General features: G+C 42.8%; 1 protein-coding gene across 1 annotated transcript in view; it reads left to right on the top strand.

The window, feature by feature from the left end:
* Positions 1-15,363, top strand: part of nhsl2 (NHS-like 2) — a 118,691-nt gene that overhangs the window by 82,892 nt on the left and 20,436 nt on the right. The window contains exon 2 of the mRNA XM_070930006.1: positions 1,392-1,634. Within this exon, the coding sequence (XP_070786107.1) occupies positions 1,392-1,634 (243 nt within the window). The remainder of the gene's footprint in view (positions 1-1,391; positions 1,635-15,363) is intronic.

The following is a 15,363-nucleotide window of genomic DNA, read 5'->3' as shown; positions in this document are numbered from 1 at the left end:
GTAAGGCAGGTGCTGTTGACAGACTCCTGTTTTTGACATGTGCAAAGAAAAATGAAAAGAAGTGATTTTGCAGAATTGTTAATTATTAACATTAAGTTTGGCGAGTGGGTTGACGCACAAGGTAATGGACAAATTCTCATCTCACTTTAATGCTGATTGCCTCGTGTGACTTTCCTGCCTCTCACGTGACCGGCACAACTAATAATGTGAATTATTTAAGCGTCTGTTCTCGCAGAAAGTTTGCGCACTTCTTTTAAAAGCCCGGCAGCTCTGTTGGACAGCGACCGCTGACACATTTGGGATTTCCTGTGTTTGTTAGTCATGTTTTATCAGCTGCTGGATGTGTCAAATTATTTCATCACCACTGATTCAAAGCAGCGCCTCATTCATGTCGACGTTGAATGGCCATTTGCGATCGCTCGGGATGATTTGTTTTGATTGTCTGTTTGTGTTGGAGGTTTGATAGTGACAGGGGCCGACATTTCCTTCCCTTTTTTTTCAGCCTCTTTCTCCCTCTCTTTTTTTTTTTTAAACTCAAATCACACAAACTGCTTTCATTCCTCCGTTCTCCTCCCTTTAAATGTCATCCCTCTTTCCCTCCTCCTCCCTCTCTTGTTCTTCTTTCTCTCCCTAATGCCACAATCACAATTTGTCTCTTTTTTCTCTCATACCTCCCTGCCCTAATCCCTCCTTCTCCCCCTCCCTTCCCTTCCCTCTCCCTCTCTATCTCCTCCCATGACTGTCCCTCTGTCTTCCTCCCACTCCTTTTCCCTCCTAATTAAGCGCTCCCTCTCTCTGTTTCCTCTCCAAATCTGTTCTCTATCTGTCTTCCCTCCCTCGTTTTCTCTCTAATCCCTGTTTCTTTCTTTTTTTTTCCGTCCTCTATCCCTCCCTCCTTCCTTCCTTCCTTCCTCGGTCCTTGTTCTCCCTGACAACACACTGCGTTATGTAATCTGCGTCTCTGGGTATTAGTTATGCAAATTCATACATTTTTATTTACGTGTGATTTTTCTCTTCCTCCTCCCTCCATCCTTTCTTTCCTCCTTCCCTATCCCTCTCTTTTTTCCCCCATCTTTCTCATCTACCTTCTCATCTGACTCATTCTCCTCTTTTGTGTCTCTCCCCTCCTCCTTTCTCTCCACCTTTCATCTCCTCTCTCCCCCTTTCTCCCCACCTTGATGCCCCCCTTTTCTTCCCTCTTTCCTTGCCTCTCATGTCCTTCTTCTTCCCTTTCTCTCCTCTATTTTTCTCCTCCTTTTCCTTCCCACCTCGCTCTCAATAATCCTGTGTCCCCTCCTTATTTCACTTCCTCCCTCCCCTCTCTTACCCTCCCTCCTCTCTCCCTCCATCCATCACTTCCTCTCAACATTTTTCCCTCCCTCTCCCTCCAGCCACCAGCGGTCTAGAGGCAGAGAGCGGCAGGCGCGGCGGCAGCAGCATCAGCAGCCACGGCGACGGCAACCACAGCAGCAGCAGCGGCGGCGGAGGAGGAGGCAGCAGCAGCAGCGGCGGCGCGGCCCACTTCAGGTCTCCATGGCAACAGAGCGTGAACGTGTTCGGCTCGTGGAGCAGGCCGGAGTGTGTCGAGGAGCTGCACCAGCAGGCGCAGCTCAACCTCCAGAGCCTGCTGCAAGGTAAGGATGGATGGAGAGGAAGAGAGGAGGATTGGATGGATGGAAGGAGTGTGTGTGTGTGTGTGTGTGTGTGTGTGTGTGAGTGAGAGTGTGTGCTGTGTTTTCAGTGGGTGGGAAAGGCGTGGAGGCAGAAGCGGAGGTGGGTGGGAAAGTGTTTACATGCGTGTGGTGCTGGACTGCGTTGATATGGGTGTGTGTCGACCGCCTTAAAGGTGTGTGTGTGTGTGTGTGTGTGTGTGTGTTAGCATGCAGATACGCTGTGTGAGAGGGTGTGTGTGTTCCCTAGCTATCTTGTGTTTATATTGTACTGAAGGGTGTGTGTGTGTGTGTGTGTGTGTTAGCTCATAGGGACATTGCTGATGGTGTGTGTTGGATTCACCTTGCAGCGTTGTTATTAAGGTAGTATTTGTGATTTTGTGCATGTGTGTTGGATGGGATGAACACTGTTGATGTGTGTGTGTGTGTGTGTGCGTGTGTGTGTAGAAAGAGGCATTCAAAGACGTCTGTTTACAGTTTAGTTAGTAGTCAGTGGTTGTAACTCTGCCTTGTTTTTGTTTTTTAAGGTGGAACGCTGTCATTCTCATTTAAATATCAATCTCTTGTTTGTAGTGTTCACCCTGTGTTTGTGTGTGTGTGTATGCAAATTAGCACTCAAGGGAACTAGGGTTTCCATTTGTTCTCAGGTAACACTTTTTCTCTGCTTTTGCTTTCTGCTAGTTGTCTCTTTCTCTCTCTCTCTCTTTCTATCTGTGTGACTCATGCTGTCTCGCCCTTTGCCCGGCTCCTCCATTAAAACGATCACTGTGGGTTTTTTAGCTGAATGAACAGGGGGGGGGGTGAACAGCTGAATGGCTGAATGGCATGGCGGCTTTGAACAAACACCTGGGAGAATGAATGAACGTGTGAATGTCTTCGTTCGTTCATGTGTTCATATTGATTTTGGAGATATTTGATATCTCTTCAAAGTTAGAGGATAAGACTGGTTTGATTTTTCTTACTTTGACCAAATTCCATGAAATAACCAAAACCAACCAAGTGTTAGTCCATCTCTTAATACTTTCTGACTCCCCTACCACGTGACACTCATGTCCATTGACTCCCACTAAAAACGGGTCTGTTTCCCCCTAAAAAACATTACTCAAACAAGGTTAAATAGTGCATTTGTTAGGGTCTATTTTCAGCTGCGAATTAATACACAATTGATGCTCTAGTGAGTCTTGATAGTATTAGGACAGTGGAATAGACCTAATCGATTAATTTGATTTTTTAACGTTAGCTGCCTTTAGTCACGAAAGTCCAAAACACTGTGGCTGATACTTTAACTATTCACGTCACATGCTAGCAGGCTCTGGCTAACTTGTTGGGAAATCTAGTGACGACACCTACACCTCTTCACACTAATCTCGGCTCACTGTATTTGTTGATAATATCTGGAGAGGTGACTGAGCAGAGCGCAGACTCTGCTCGCTTCAGTCTGTTCCCGCCGTGCAGCTGGCGAGATAAGGATAGCTGTCTGAAGATATCAGGCTGATGTCTTGTCATAAAGCTCAATCAGTTGGAGCAGATGAGTTAGTGTGCAGACTTTCACCTTCTTTTTTGCACTGTCTGCAGTCTGTGCTAATTATTAACAGTCTGTACTCTACTTTATGGCTCTTTGTAATAATACGCATGGCTGTGTGGTCCAAATTTATGTGTTTTTAATATTCTTTAGACAAAAATAGATGTGGCACAGAGGAATGACAGGGTGAATGCTATATCAGGCTTCGGCTACACAAGCAGCACTAGTGGGATCAATTAATGGTTTACGGTATATAACCAGACCTACCCTTTAATCCAAATGACTCTGTTCAGATCACTTGTTGATCAAAGACAAGAGTCAAATCACAAAACAAACAAAATAGAACAGTTTATGTGTTTAACCCCTGCTGGTTTTAATTCACTTCCTCTCCCTACAATCTGTAGCTGTAGCTTATAGCGTACAGTATGTCACCTCCTACATCTTCTCCATCTCCATCTCTTTTCCCTTTCCCTCCACTGCCATGTCTTCATACTGCATGTGTGCGTGTGTCTTTATGTGTGTATTAAGCCAGTTATTGTCCCGGACGAGCTGGCATCTTGTGTATGATAAAAATAAGATGGATGAATGCGGTCGTGGGTGGACGACAGCGGCGAGTGTGTGTGCGTGAGAGAGAGACTAGTGAGTATGTGTGTGTGGCCATTCATCTCTTCTGTCGTCTGTATTCGTTTATGTCACTTTATGTGTTCATTGCTGCCTGTGTGTGTGTGTGTGTGTGTGTGTGTGTGTGCTGTTTCGCTTCCCACTGTCATGAACAGTTTTGTCCATGTGTGTGTTCCTGTGTTTTCAGTTTGTATACCAGTGTCCATTTGTGTTGTGTGTCCATCTGTTTGGGTGTGTGTTATATAACACTGAAGCAACCAGCTGTACTCGCTCTCTGGCCATCCTCACCGTCAGTCTCCCACCGGCCTCGGCTCGGTAAAATATTCATACTCTTTCCCGCTCCTCAACACTCTGCCCTCCATATTTATGAAGCTGGCTGTCGTCCTCCGGTGTTAGACGGATCTGCTGCGTTTTCTGCCGAGATTCAGCCCCCCCAACCTCCGCCTCCCCGTGGCGAGATTTGTGTGAGATTTATTTCACTGTTGCTGCTAAGTGATCACCAGTGAAATCCGGCCAGTGTTCCCTCTCATCATCAACACCCCACCATAGAAGGATTAGCATACAGGGCTTTCTTACGACGGACGCTTTTTACTCCTGATTGGATTCCTCATGAGTGCAAATTTACTTTAATCAGCAAATTTGATTTGATATGTAAGTCTTGAGTTGTAATTAGGCTCATTCTGATTTTGACCACTTACATTCAACAAGTCCTCCAAACTAAATGGCAAAATATGTTGTTTCTCATTGCCTTTAAAAACAAATGAGCATTTTCTCGGCAAGTTGACACTTCACACGGGATGTTCCTGGTCTGATGGTTTACGGTTGTAGATGTAGGGAAAGATCATGATTTGGGCTAAAAACAACTACGTTATATCATCCTCATGGCCACAAGAATAACGACTTGGTTGAGGTTCGGGAGAGATTAATGTTTCGCTTTAGAACTCGCTAAAGGTCCTTGTCAGCTTAACTTAAACATATGTCGTATTTAAGTATTTAAACAAACAAGTGATGCTGTTTTCTTGAGAGGACAGACATACGCACCAGACAAATACTCACGATTCTGACCTGTTTATTATGAATATTATACATTATATTGTGAGCATGGCTCGTTAGTGTGATGTTTGGTTTCATTAGTGAAGTACGTCAAAGTGAACAAGAGGAAATGATCTTATGTTGCACGTAGCACATTTGTTGGTCTTTGATTTGGAAACTGGTGGGACAGTTTTTAATCACTTTTGTGCAGTGCCATGAACCATGGACACAAACGTTTGGACAGGATAGATCCGTTTCACATCGCTTCCTCTTGGCAGGATAAAAGTTTCAATTTTCATCATCCAGCTCTGTAACAATCAGGTTTCTGTTGCTTCTGTCACTGTGTATCGTCACAGACACGTTGTTCCATTTCAACAGCATGACTATAAGATAGCTCGCTGTTAGCCTTGGTTAGCCAGTTAGCAACCCGAAAACACCTAGCATTTACCGAGCTTTGCGTTGTCCTCCACTGTGCACTGAATTGAGTCGTTTTTTTACAATCCATAATACACATTACATTCCTTTTAGATAATAGCTATAGCATTTTCATAGTAAACTGTCCCCATTAACAGTCTGCAATACAACAGAAGCTCAGTATTTCCATTAAGATTTACAACAAATCTGCACATTTTGTGATCAAAGCTTTTTGGTTGCCAAGTTAAAATATCCACATGCTGCTCCTTGGCAGTAATATATTATATATTTAAAGCTCAGTTATTGTTCTCCACAGAAGGAAGATATATTTTATTCTTTACAGATTGATAATAGGAAGATTTGCACCTCACTTATTTCCTGCTGCTCCTAACTGACTCTGCCCAGTGCCATGCATATTTATGAAAGGTTTCCCTCCTCTGCAGACACACTTACTGTGTTTTCTGACAAGATTTCCAGCAGCCACATTTGCATTGTCTATTTTTTTTTTTTGCACTGCATTGCAAAATATTCATTTTATTCTTTCACATTAACAGTGAACTTTGCATTTGAAGTTTAGCTAGTGTCATCCATTACATTATTTGCACATACTCGCTCTGTAATTTTTTACTACAGTCCATTAAGCAACTTTACCACCTCCTCAACACTCAACATATTTCACTGACTGATTGTCTTTTGTGTAGGTAGTTGTGTTTGTTCAAATTCACACATAATTTGCAGAGTATCTTTTACTGCAATCTTGTGGCTCTTTTTTTAAAATTATACAAAGGATACATCCCATAAAAATTCTTCTGTTTAAGTGTTTCCATTAACTTTAAACTGATGAAATTTCCCATTGAAGTGGGCCTTTACTATAGAACTTCAATGGAGTTGCACACAATCTGTCAGAGTGAATGTGAAGCTCTCCTGGCAGCTTGTGTTGGCCTGCTTCCCAATTAAGACACTTTTATTTTGGTTTGATTTGGCAGCTTCAGATCCGATCTGTAGCGGCGGCGTGTCGACCCTGTTGAAACAATGTCGTCATCGCTGATAGCTTTGTTTTCATGACTTATAGCTAACACGTTGTTCTGATATTTGGCATTTGACATAGCTGAAAATAGCTATTAGAAGTAACGTGGGACAGGAGAATGTTTACATTTAGTTATTTAAGAAATAAAAAAGAGCTGTATTTTGTTACAACCTACATGGAGCATTTTAACATAAACAAATCTCTACATTTTATATTCTGAGTTATCAGGATGGATGATGAGGACAACAGTGAAGTTTCATGCATAAAATAATAAGCCCTGCCTGCATGGCCTGACAAGACATGACAGATTAATACATAATACATAATACCATAAACAGAGTGCATCATTCAAATGATACTACTGTACACAGAGACTACAATTTAACAATGCCAATTCACATAACTTCAGACCTTAATGCGAAATTCTAACATTTGGAGGGATTACTTTATGGCACAAACAGGATGAGGGCGCCGTTCTTTTTGAGTTTCTGATGACGAAAGATGGTGGAAGGAGGAGGAAAAGATCAGAAAGCAATTTTGTCTTTGAGGTGGGACACAGCAGGGTACAGTTTGGGGAATCGGCGGTAATCATTTGTCATGATACAGGCCTTACATATATTTAAAAATGAATGACACCCTATGAATAATGAAATAATGATTATATATTATCAGTCACATGGGATCACAAGACACATCCTCCATTAACAAAAAACATCAATCATCATATTATATATGACCGAACATCAGAAGAAAGACATTAAAACTTTATTATCATAAACACATGTATTAGACTTAGATATTTATTTATTAGATATTTAAACATGAACATGAACATGTTTAAACATACAGACACAACCAGACACTAATGACAAGTAATCAAAAGTGGGTTAAAGAGTGTCTTGTATATTCTTGCCTTCTCCAGGTTGCAGAGTTAGTGTTGGAGCAATCAAATTAGATTTTGTTCCCTGTTCGCTGATCAGAAGGTGGAGAGAGTAGTTGGGCAAGCAGGAGTTTGTAAGATTAGAGGAGAGTTTCAGGGAAGATGAAGGATGGGAGGGTTTTTTGATCACCACCACTGTAGTTCTTCCTCTGATGTGTCATGTATAAAGAGGCAACTGCACATTAGTGTCTTTAGTTTTTGAGACTTAAAATGGTTTGGATCATGCTTGGGATAAGACTCGGTTATTCAAACCCATGTATACATGATTCTTATAGTGTCCAGGTCTCTTGATATAATAATTTCTTCACGGGAGATTACCGCTGAGTAAATGAGGATGAGAGCCAGCAGAGATCCACTTCAGAGCGTTTGATCGGCGAAAGGGTTTCGAGATTGACAAACACACACACAAATTGACACTCTCAGTGTCGGCCAACAGCTTTTAACTGTCATCTAAACTGCCGCTGGTCACACAGTAGCCAGAGGGCCCGAGATAAGACTGCGTGTTATCCGTGTTTGAAAGAGAGAAGCTTGTTGTTGGTATTCATGTGAGTTTTAGATACGCTACATGGCCAAAGGTATATAGTGTGGCATTGTTGCAGATTTCATTTCAGAGCCATGGGCTTTAATCTGCTGCTACAGCCTCCACCCTTCTCTGAACGCTTTATAAGATTTAGGAACCAGACTGCAGGGATTTGTTCCCATTCAGCCACAAGAGCATTAGTGAGATCGGCCGCTGATGATGGCCGATAAGGTCCGGCTTGCGGTCGCCGTTCCAGTTCATCCCAAGGGTGTCGGATGGGGCCGAGGTCAGGGCTCTGTGCCGGTCAGTCAAAACCATTTCACATTTCGACAGAATCGTACAAAACATGTGTTTACGTTCAAGAGACAAAGCCCTCCGGTGGCCGTGGTAGCGAGTCCTCAGAGGGAGCAAGTTGAGGTGGATCAGGCAGCAAAACATCTGACTTTATCACAACGTTGTTTTTGTTTTGTTTTGTGTTTTTTCCCCTAACCTTAACCACGTGATTATTACTATAACCATGACGAAGAAGCGTCTTAACCATAGCGTTGTCACATGATGAAATGAAGTTTTGGAAAGCACTAGAAAATGGGCCCAAACCATGTAAAACTGACCCAGACCAAAAGTCCACAAACGTTTGTAGCGTCTGCAGACTTTGGGTCATGTAGCACTGCAAGATTAGCTTGAGGACAGACTGTCTTAACGTGAGTTTTTATGATTGTAGATGATGTGATAACAGCTTTAACACACACACTCCTAACAAAGTTGTGTCACACTTCAGGCTGCAATACATTTTTTCACAGAAGGTTAACGGTATCATTAGTGCTCAGAGCTAGATAAGAGTTAGCTGCCTGCTCTGTTGTCACCAAACTCACGGCCATAATTAGACCGCAGCACCGGCATTAGCGGCAGCACCATCAATAGTCTTTGCCTTTCACTTTTATAATTCTATTTGCACCTTTTTATTACTGAGGATCATTAAGTTTCATTTTATCTTCATCTCATCTCACCTCAGTGCTTAGTGCCAGCGCTGCAGCCTTTCCTCTCGGCGGACAACTTTAAAATGTCACAGCGGCCCTTTAATGGTGTCAGAGAAGGTCTGAGTCAATGCTAGCTGTTATCTAGACAGGCTGATAAGGTTTTCCTGTGGTCAATACACGCTGCTGAACAGCTGCGGCATTGATCGGGTAGAGAATGCTGATGCAGGAGTTTCCATTTTATTGTCTCAAAGGCACAATTTAGTTCCATATAACGTGTCACTATACTATAATATACATATCATTTGAGCATCAGTGAGATATGATTTGGATTAAAGTTGCTCTCCTAGGTCGACTGTTTTTGAAGTTCTCAATCACCTGGACACGTTGAAATGCTGTCAACCTGTTTCTTCATGTACATGTCAATTTAAACGCCTTTTACAGTTGTTTTATGCAAATGGTTGGTTAACACAGCATTTAATTTAGGCAGGCGTTTAGCATTTCTGGATAAAATTGGCTCCTGAACAGAGAGCTCAAACGAGTCCTTGTTGTCATACTGAAATTCAGCCCGGAGCGGTTCCTTTGACAGTGTAGAGAGCCCTTTTTAGAGGATTTAGAGATTGTTTGAACTTTTATTACTGACTGGCCTTTATAATCTGGTAGTCTGTTTGTTTTTGAGCCACAAAATAATGCCTTTTTTTCTCCAGGAAATGAGTCAGTTCGGACCAAACTGTCACTTTCTCTTCTCCCGACTCCCTCTCTGTGGAGCTTTCCGTTGGAGTGACATCGCTGAGAATCAGGCGAGACAAACTCGTCTGTCTTATTTCTTTCCTGAGGGGTCTTTCAGGGAAGTTTTTCAAATACAGGCTGAAGTGTGACACGCTTAAATGCTATGATCCAGGGACATTTGTATTTAAGCCAACATGCCAAAACCTCAAATGACCCCGGTGCTGATCAAACACAGGGCTGAGGTGGCAGTAGCCTGAAGGTACGAGGAGCAGACTTGTGACTAAAAAGTCACCTCTTTGAATCCGTTTAGAGGTTAGAAAACTCATGTGAAGGGGAAATTTGACACATGGGGTCAACCTGTCACTGAGCAAAGCACTCAGTACAAGTTGTGCTGTGGCGGAGAAGAATGCATTAGCGCTGAGCGGTTAAGGATGCGCTTATTCTGAGCATGTTTATGTTTAGTTTATGCAACGATTTAACAGTGTAAACAACACTATTCAAACTCAGTATCCCTTTTTGGTTTTCTAGAAGAATTATTTTCAGGTAGCCAACCAAGTCGGGCTGATTGTGCTTCAGAACATGTTTGGACAGACCCATTCATGCCTTTCAGTGTCGCCACTACTGTGACGGGGATGCCAGCGCAGAGGGCTTCGGCAAAAGACGGAGGGTCGTCCGTTCAACGTCATCATCCAGCAACGCTCTGCATTTGCCGATCAAATACGTGCAAGTGCACATTCCTGGTGGATTCCTTAGGAATGTGAATGGGGTAGTGGTAATCATAAACATCTGCAGTGTTTTCACGTCTAGTAAGACTTCAAACTCTTGGATCTGTCACTCAAACTGAGGCTAAGATTTGAGGGTGCAGAGTTGGAATGATGTGTACTGAGAATCAGTATTTGGGCTAGCACTGGCAACCACGCATACTGGACCACCTGGGAATATCCAAAAAAGCAGATTCTAATACCTTGGATTCATAGGATGCCCAGTTTCTATTTGATCGACAGTAGTACAACTTAACTGTACAGTATGTTTTAGGGCAGGACAGGAAAACCAAGTGTGGATCTCACTGTTATGTTATATGTATATTCAACACGGGGTCATAAAGCCTCATTATTTGCTCAAGATAAATTCAGAAAATCAGCCATACGTAGGCCTGTTCTCACAAACTGGAGCCAGATCAGTACAGGTAATGGAGACTGTGACATGAGAGGTAAATTACTTAGAATAGCATTGGAGGTACAAGGAATAGAATCGAGACAGGACAGGAGTTTTGAGGAGCAGCAGGATGAGACTGGGAGCAATAAATCAGGACTGGATGAAACCGAAAAATCTACTTCTGTGTCAACCTCTTATTAGGGAACGATGTCAAGATGTAAGGTTTTGCGGTCACTAAGAGATGTCTGCGGGTCCTCAAGCCTGGAGGGCTCAATGTAAAAAACACTACGTTATAGACTAGACTCACTACCAGAAACCTCTAAACCACCGTGGCAAGCTGAATATAAGTTTAAGATACAACTCGCAGTGTGTCTTTGGTTCAGCTTCTACAGGAGCGAATATGAATAAATATATCTTGAATAACTGACAAGAATTAGAGACAACGTTTGTTCCCACAAAGAGAGCCCCGTGATTGGATCCGAATCCTCCTCCTTGCGGTTTGTAATGACGAACATAAACCAGGCCGCCAACCGTCCTTCTAGGTCACAACCAGCCTCTTTCATGGTACACTCATTCCAACAAACACCAGCCCCCCCTGTTTCCCTGTAATGGATTGATCAATTGTGCATGTTAAATCACAAGGACAAAGACATGACATGCATATGGGCGCACTCAAACACACACACACACACATATATATCTGTGGCAGGCGCGCACGTAGTGTACACAGACAAACAAACGCTGTGGCTGCGGTGAAAGAGGGGTATTGTTAATGTTTCTCTTCCCCCCCCCCCTCGTCTTCCTGGAGGGGAGAAGAAAGGGTGACCCAAATTTGACACGACTGGGGCGCATATTGTCAGGGATGGTTGGGTTTATCTGTGAATGGGTGCGCTGTACACACACAAACAGACAAAGATGCAGATTCACGCACGTAGACACGTAGTTACACACGTGCACACCTACACACAAACACACACAAACACACACAATATGCAGGTTAGTGATGCATGAGTGCTCGGCCTGCTTGTCTGGACAGAGGAAGGGGGTGGGGTGGGTCATGCTTTACTGCTTTGTGTGTGTGTGTGCATTAGTGGGAGTGACCGGCATACCTTTACACCCCTCACACCAATAGCATCCCACCTCCCCCTCCCTAATTTTCCCACCACAGTGCCCTGCAGTCATGTAGCCAAGCTGCACTCAGTGGAGCCCGGCTGCTTATCTGAAGCATGGATCTACAACTGTTTACCTTCCCTCTCCTGCCGCTCGAGTGCCGCCACTTTTAGGACTCAGCTTCTGCCGGTCAGTGCACAGATCCACGACGTTTTCCTTTAACAGGTAGTTTAATCTGCTACCAGGGTGATTCTGCAGGAGTTAGTAACTTGGCAGTGGGAGTGTCCAGATCTTTAACGTGAGTAAAAGTTACTAGAATGTAAAAGTCCTTCATTCAAAATAGTAGTAAAGTACTTTGTAAGTGTCTTTATTATAAGTAAAACTATTGGTTAGTTAAATATATAACAGTGCATCATATTTTGTCAGCTGATCACATGTTTTGTATGTAAAAGCTTAATCTGCACAGTAATTAAATCGTAATGAACAGAATTTGCCTCTGAAATGTAGTAGAGTAGAAGTATTAAGTAGCATAAAATGGAAAGAAAACTCACTTAAGTACCTCAAGATTGCGCTTAAGTACTTAATTACATTCCAACACTGAACATGTGTATTGCTTCATTAATTGTAATGGATTTATTAATGCTCAGTAAGTGATTTGTTCATGTTTAGTGTGTACCTCAGTGAAAGAACAGGTGAAATATGCTTTGTTAACAGCTTGAGACCTCAAATTCGTTACTGTTTGAGTGCTGATTGAACAATCAAGACGCAGCGTGTTCATTAGTGAGCTTCAGGAGTGCTGTGGTATGCTATGGTAGGTGTAGGCAGGCTAGCAGTTTCCCCCCTTGGCTCCAGTTTAAGCTAATCGCCTCCTGGCTCCTTTACTTAACACACAGACATGCGAGTGGTATTAGTCCTCTCATCTCACTCGGCAGGAAAGTGAACGAGCTTATCACCAAAATGTTGAACCGCTCCTTTAAATAATTAGAAGCTGAAATGCAGGTTTTGCTGGAGGAGGATATTCAAAACGTTTCCTTGTTAATGGTTTATCACTGATCTTTGAAGCATTTATTAACCATTAGTAAAGCGAGGTACTTTAACTCCTCTGAGGCTACTAACGCTCTACTTTTTTGACTTTTTGATGTGAGTTTAATCGGAAACACGTTGGGTCCTTTTTTTTTATCTTCTAATCACACACCTTTCAGTCCAGAGCCAGCTCTACTCTACGTCCTGTTCCTCTTCCTCACCCCCTGTTTTTTCCCCTCCCCTTTCGTCCTTTTCTTCCTCTGCCTCATTGTCATCTTCATCTGCTTCTCTTTCACTTCCTCCACCTCCTCCTCCTCCTCTTCTTCTTCTTCTTCTTCTTCTGTTTTCAGTCTGCGTGCCCCCCTGTGTCTTCGGACTCTTGCTGACTCCTCACTTCTTTGGGCGGCTGCAGTTTGGATGAGACGAGTTTTGGCTTCTGCTCGCTGTTCGCTAACCGGCTGATCCTGCTGTTTTTGCATGCGGCAGTCAGGCAGTTTATAATCAATTATTTTTAACACTGCAAAATAGACAGTTCTCTCTCATGAGCACCGGGTGTGTGATCTGCCTCTATGAATACAAATAGCCAGGGACGTGTTTTCTTAAAGCAAGCGCTTACAAAGTGAAACGTCTAATAGCTTCCTGAGGAACTGACGAATGCAGCGAACAAACACGTTTATCATGTCACCGTTAATATTTACATCCAAACTTAAATTGCAAACAGAAGAGTTTGGTTTCAGAGAGAGAAATTTAGTGCAAAACTTGGTTCAAAGTTATGTCAGTTGTATTTTAAAGATATGATATAACTATATAGGCTGTGATCCTTCAAAGAGATGCACAGCTTTTTGGGAACCACTTTAATTTATCGCTGTAACTAATGGCTTTAATAATGATTAACTAATGCTTAAAGATCACTTGTAAGGCGTTAATGTGGAAAAATGTCAGTTTGCCAGGTTGTTAGAAAATTCTCCAGCTGGCGAGTCTCTATTAAAGTAAGAAAACATGCTTATTTGCTTTCTTGCCGAGAGGATGGACGTCACTCTCAGGTCCGTGCATTAAAGACTTAGCATCAAGACCGGAAACAGGGGGAAATAGCTAGCATAGCTTTGTTCGAGTGCCTCTGAAGCTTTGTTGTGACTTTATGTGACTATTTCTTTCTAACATCCAGAAATCTTGTTGTCACGGTGAGGTTGCCAGGCAACCAGCGGACTGAGCCAGGCTAGCTGCTTGCAGTCTCAGTACTAAGTTAAGCTAATCGGCTTGTATTTAGCTTCCAGACACGACAGAGGTAATGATCGTCTCATCTTGGTCTCGACAAAGCGAATATCCGTAAGGTCGTGAGTTTCATTGCTTTCTAATAAACCAGCAATTCTGCGGTTCTAAAGGTTAATAAAGTCATTAATAAAAGATGATTGGTTTCTCACTCTTCAGTAAACCATCTGCAGTTATAAATGCTAATAAGACATTGATAAAGTTTTCATATAACAATCCATCAAGTCTGCAGTTGTACATTTTAATAAGAAGGTAGTTGCTGTCGTTGTAACTTACAAACCAGTCATGAAGTGTGACCTATTAGAGAGCGGTACAGCATCTGCAGCACAGCAGCTAGCATGAGTCATGTTGGAGCAGTGTTACTCTCACTGTTTGGGAGTTAGCAGGAGCTCCTGTGATGCTCATTGGGATTAATGAGCACAGTTTTCGCGTGGGAGCATCAATTCCTACCAGATGAAGTTGGTCAGAGTTTGCACAGGCATGCTAGCTTCGTGCTAAAAGGAGGCAGGTCGCTTAGTCAGATCCTGTGCCTTGTTGGCATGCATGTTCCCAAACACCTCCTCAACTTTTCTTCTTCTCCAGCGTCTTGACCTTCCAAGCAGCCCATGCCTTGTCTGAATTATCCTTCGCTTTTTTTTCTTTCTCTGTCCTCCACTCCCTTGTTTCCTCTCACTTGCTGTTTGCATTTCCCACATAATGTAGAAGAGAATGAAACTCAACTTGTCAACGGGTGGTGGGAAATTGTTTTTCGGTGTCACCTCAGGGACTGCAACGTTTAATTCTCCTCATCTTGTGAAAACCTATTTTGCTCCAGTTTTTCATTGTCATAGTTTACGTCCCTCTGTGAAATGATGACTACCGTGTTTGAGTATATACAACCCTTTCAAACTGAACTGAATAACCTCCAAAATGCTCAGTGGTTGAGCTGAAAACGACATCTATTAGTACCTCATCTTGATGTGTGTTGAAGGTTGTGAAGGTTTTGGTGTGTGTGGAGGCTGTCCTGTGTTTCCTCTGAAGTTTATAGACATAATTTGCGCTCAGAACGGGTGAGTTCTTATAGACATTTTCCCGCTGCTGGCACTTTTTCGTTCAGCAGAGGGAAGACGTCAGCAGCAATGATCCCAAATGCCATTAAAAAAAAAAAAAGTGCACAGAAGCTGTGGGTGGGTGGACTGCCTGCCCTCATATAAAAACACATCATTATCTTTTTGTATTTTGTGGTGCTGCTGCTGCTGTATATTAATTTCTATTCATGACTCCAAACTACTCCCACGTTGCCTGCACTCGCTTCAATCTGACACCTGCCAAACGTCCTGTAAACTCCCTACATCTCTGAATGTGTTTACCAGGCGTG

This window comes from Enoplosus armatus, chromosome 23 (assembly GCF_043641665.1).
Source record: "Enoplosus armatus isolate fEnoArm2 chromosome 23, fEnoArm2.hap1, whole genome shotgun sequence".
In the NCBI taxonomy this organism is placed as follows: Eukaryota; Metazoa; Chordata; class Actinopteri; order Centrarchiformes; family Enoplosidae; genus Enoplosus; species Enoplosus armatus.
The sequence above is the reverse complement of the archived record's forward strand: the minus strand, read 5'-3'. Positions and strand labels throughout refer to the sequence as shown.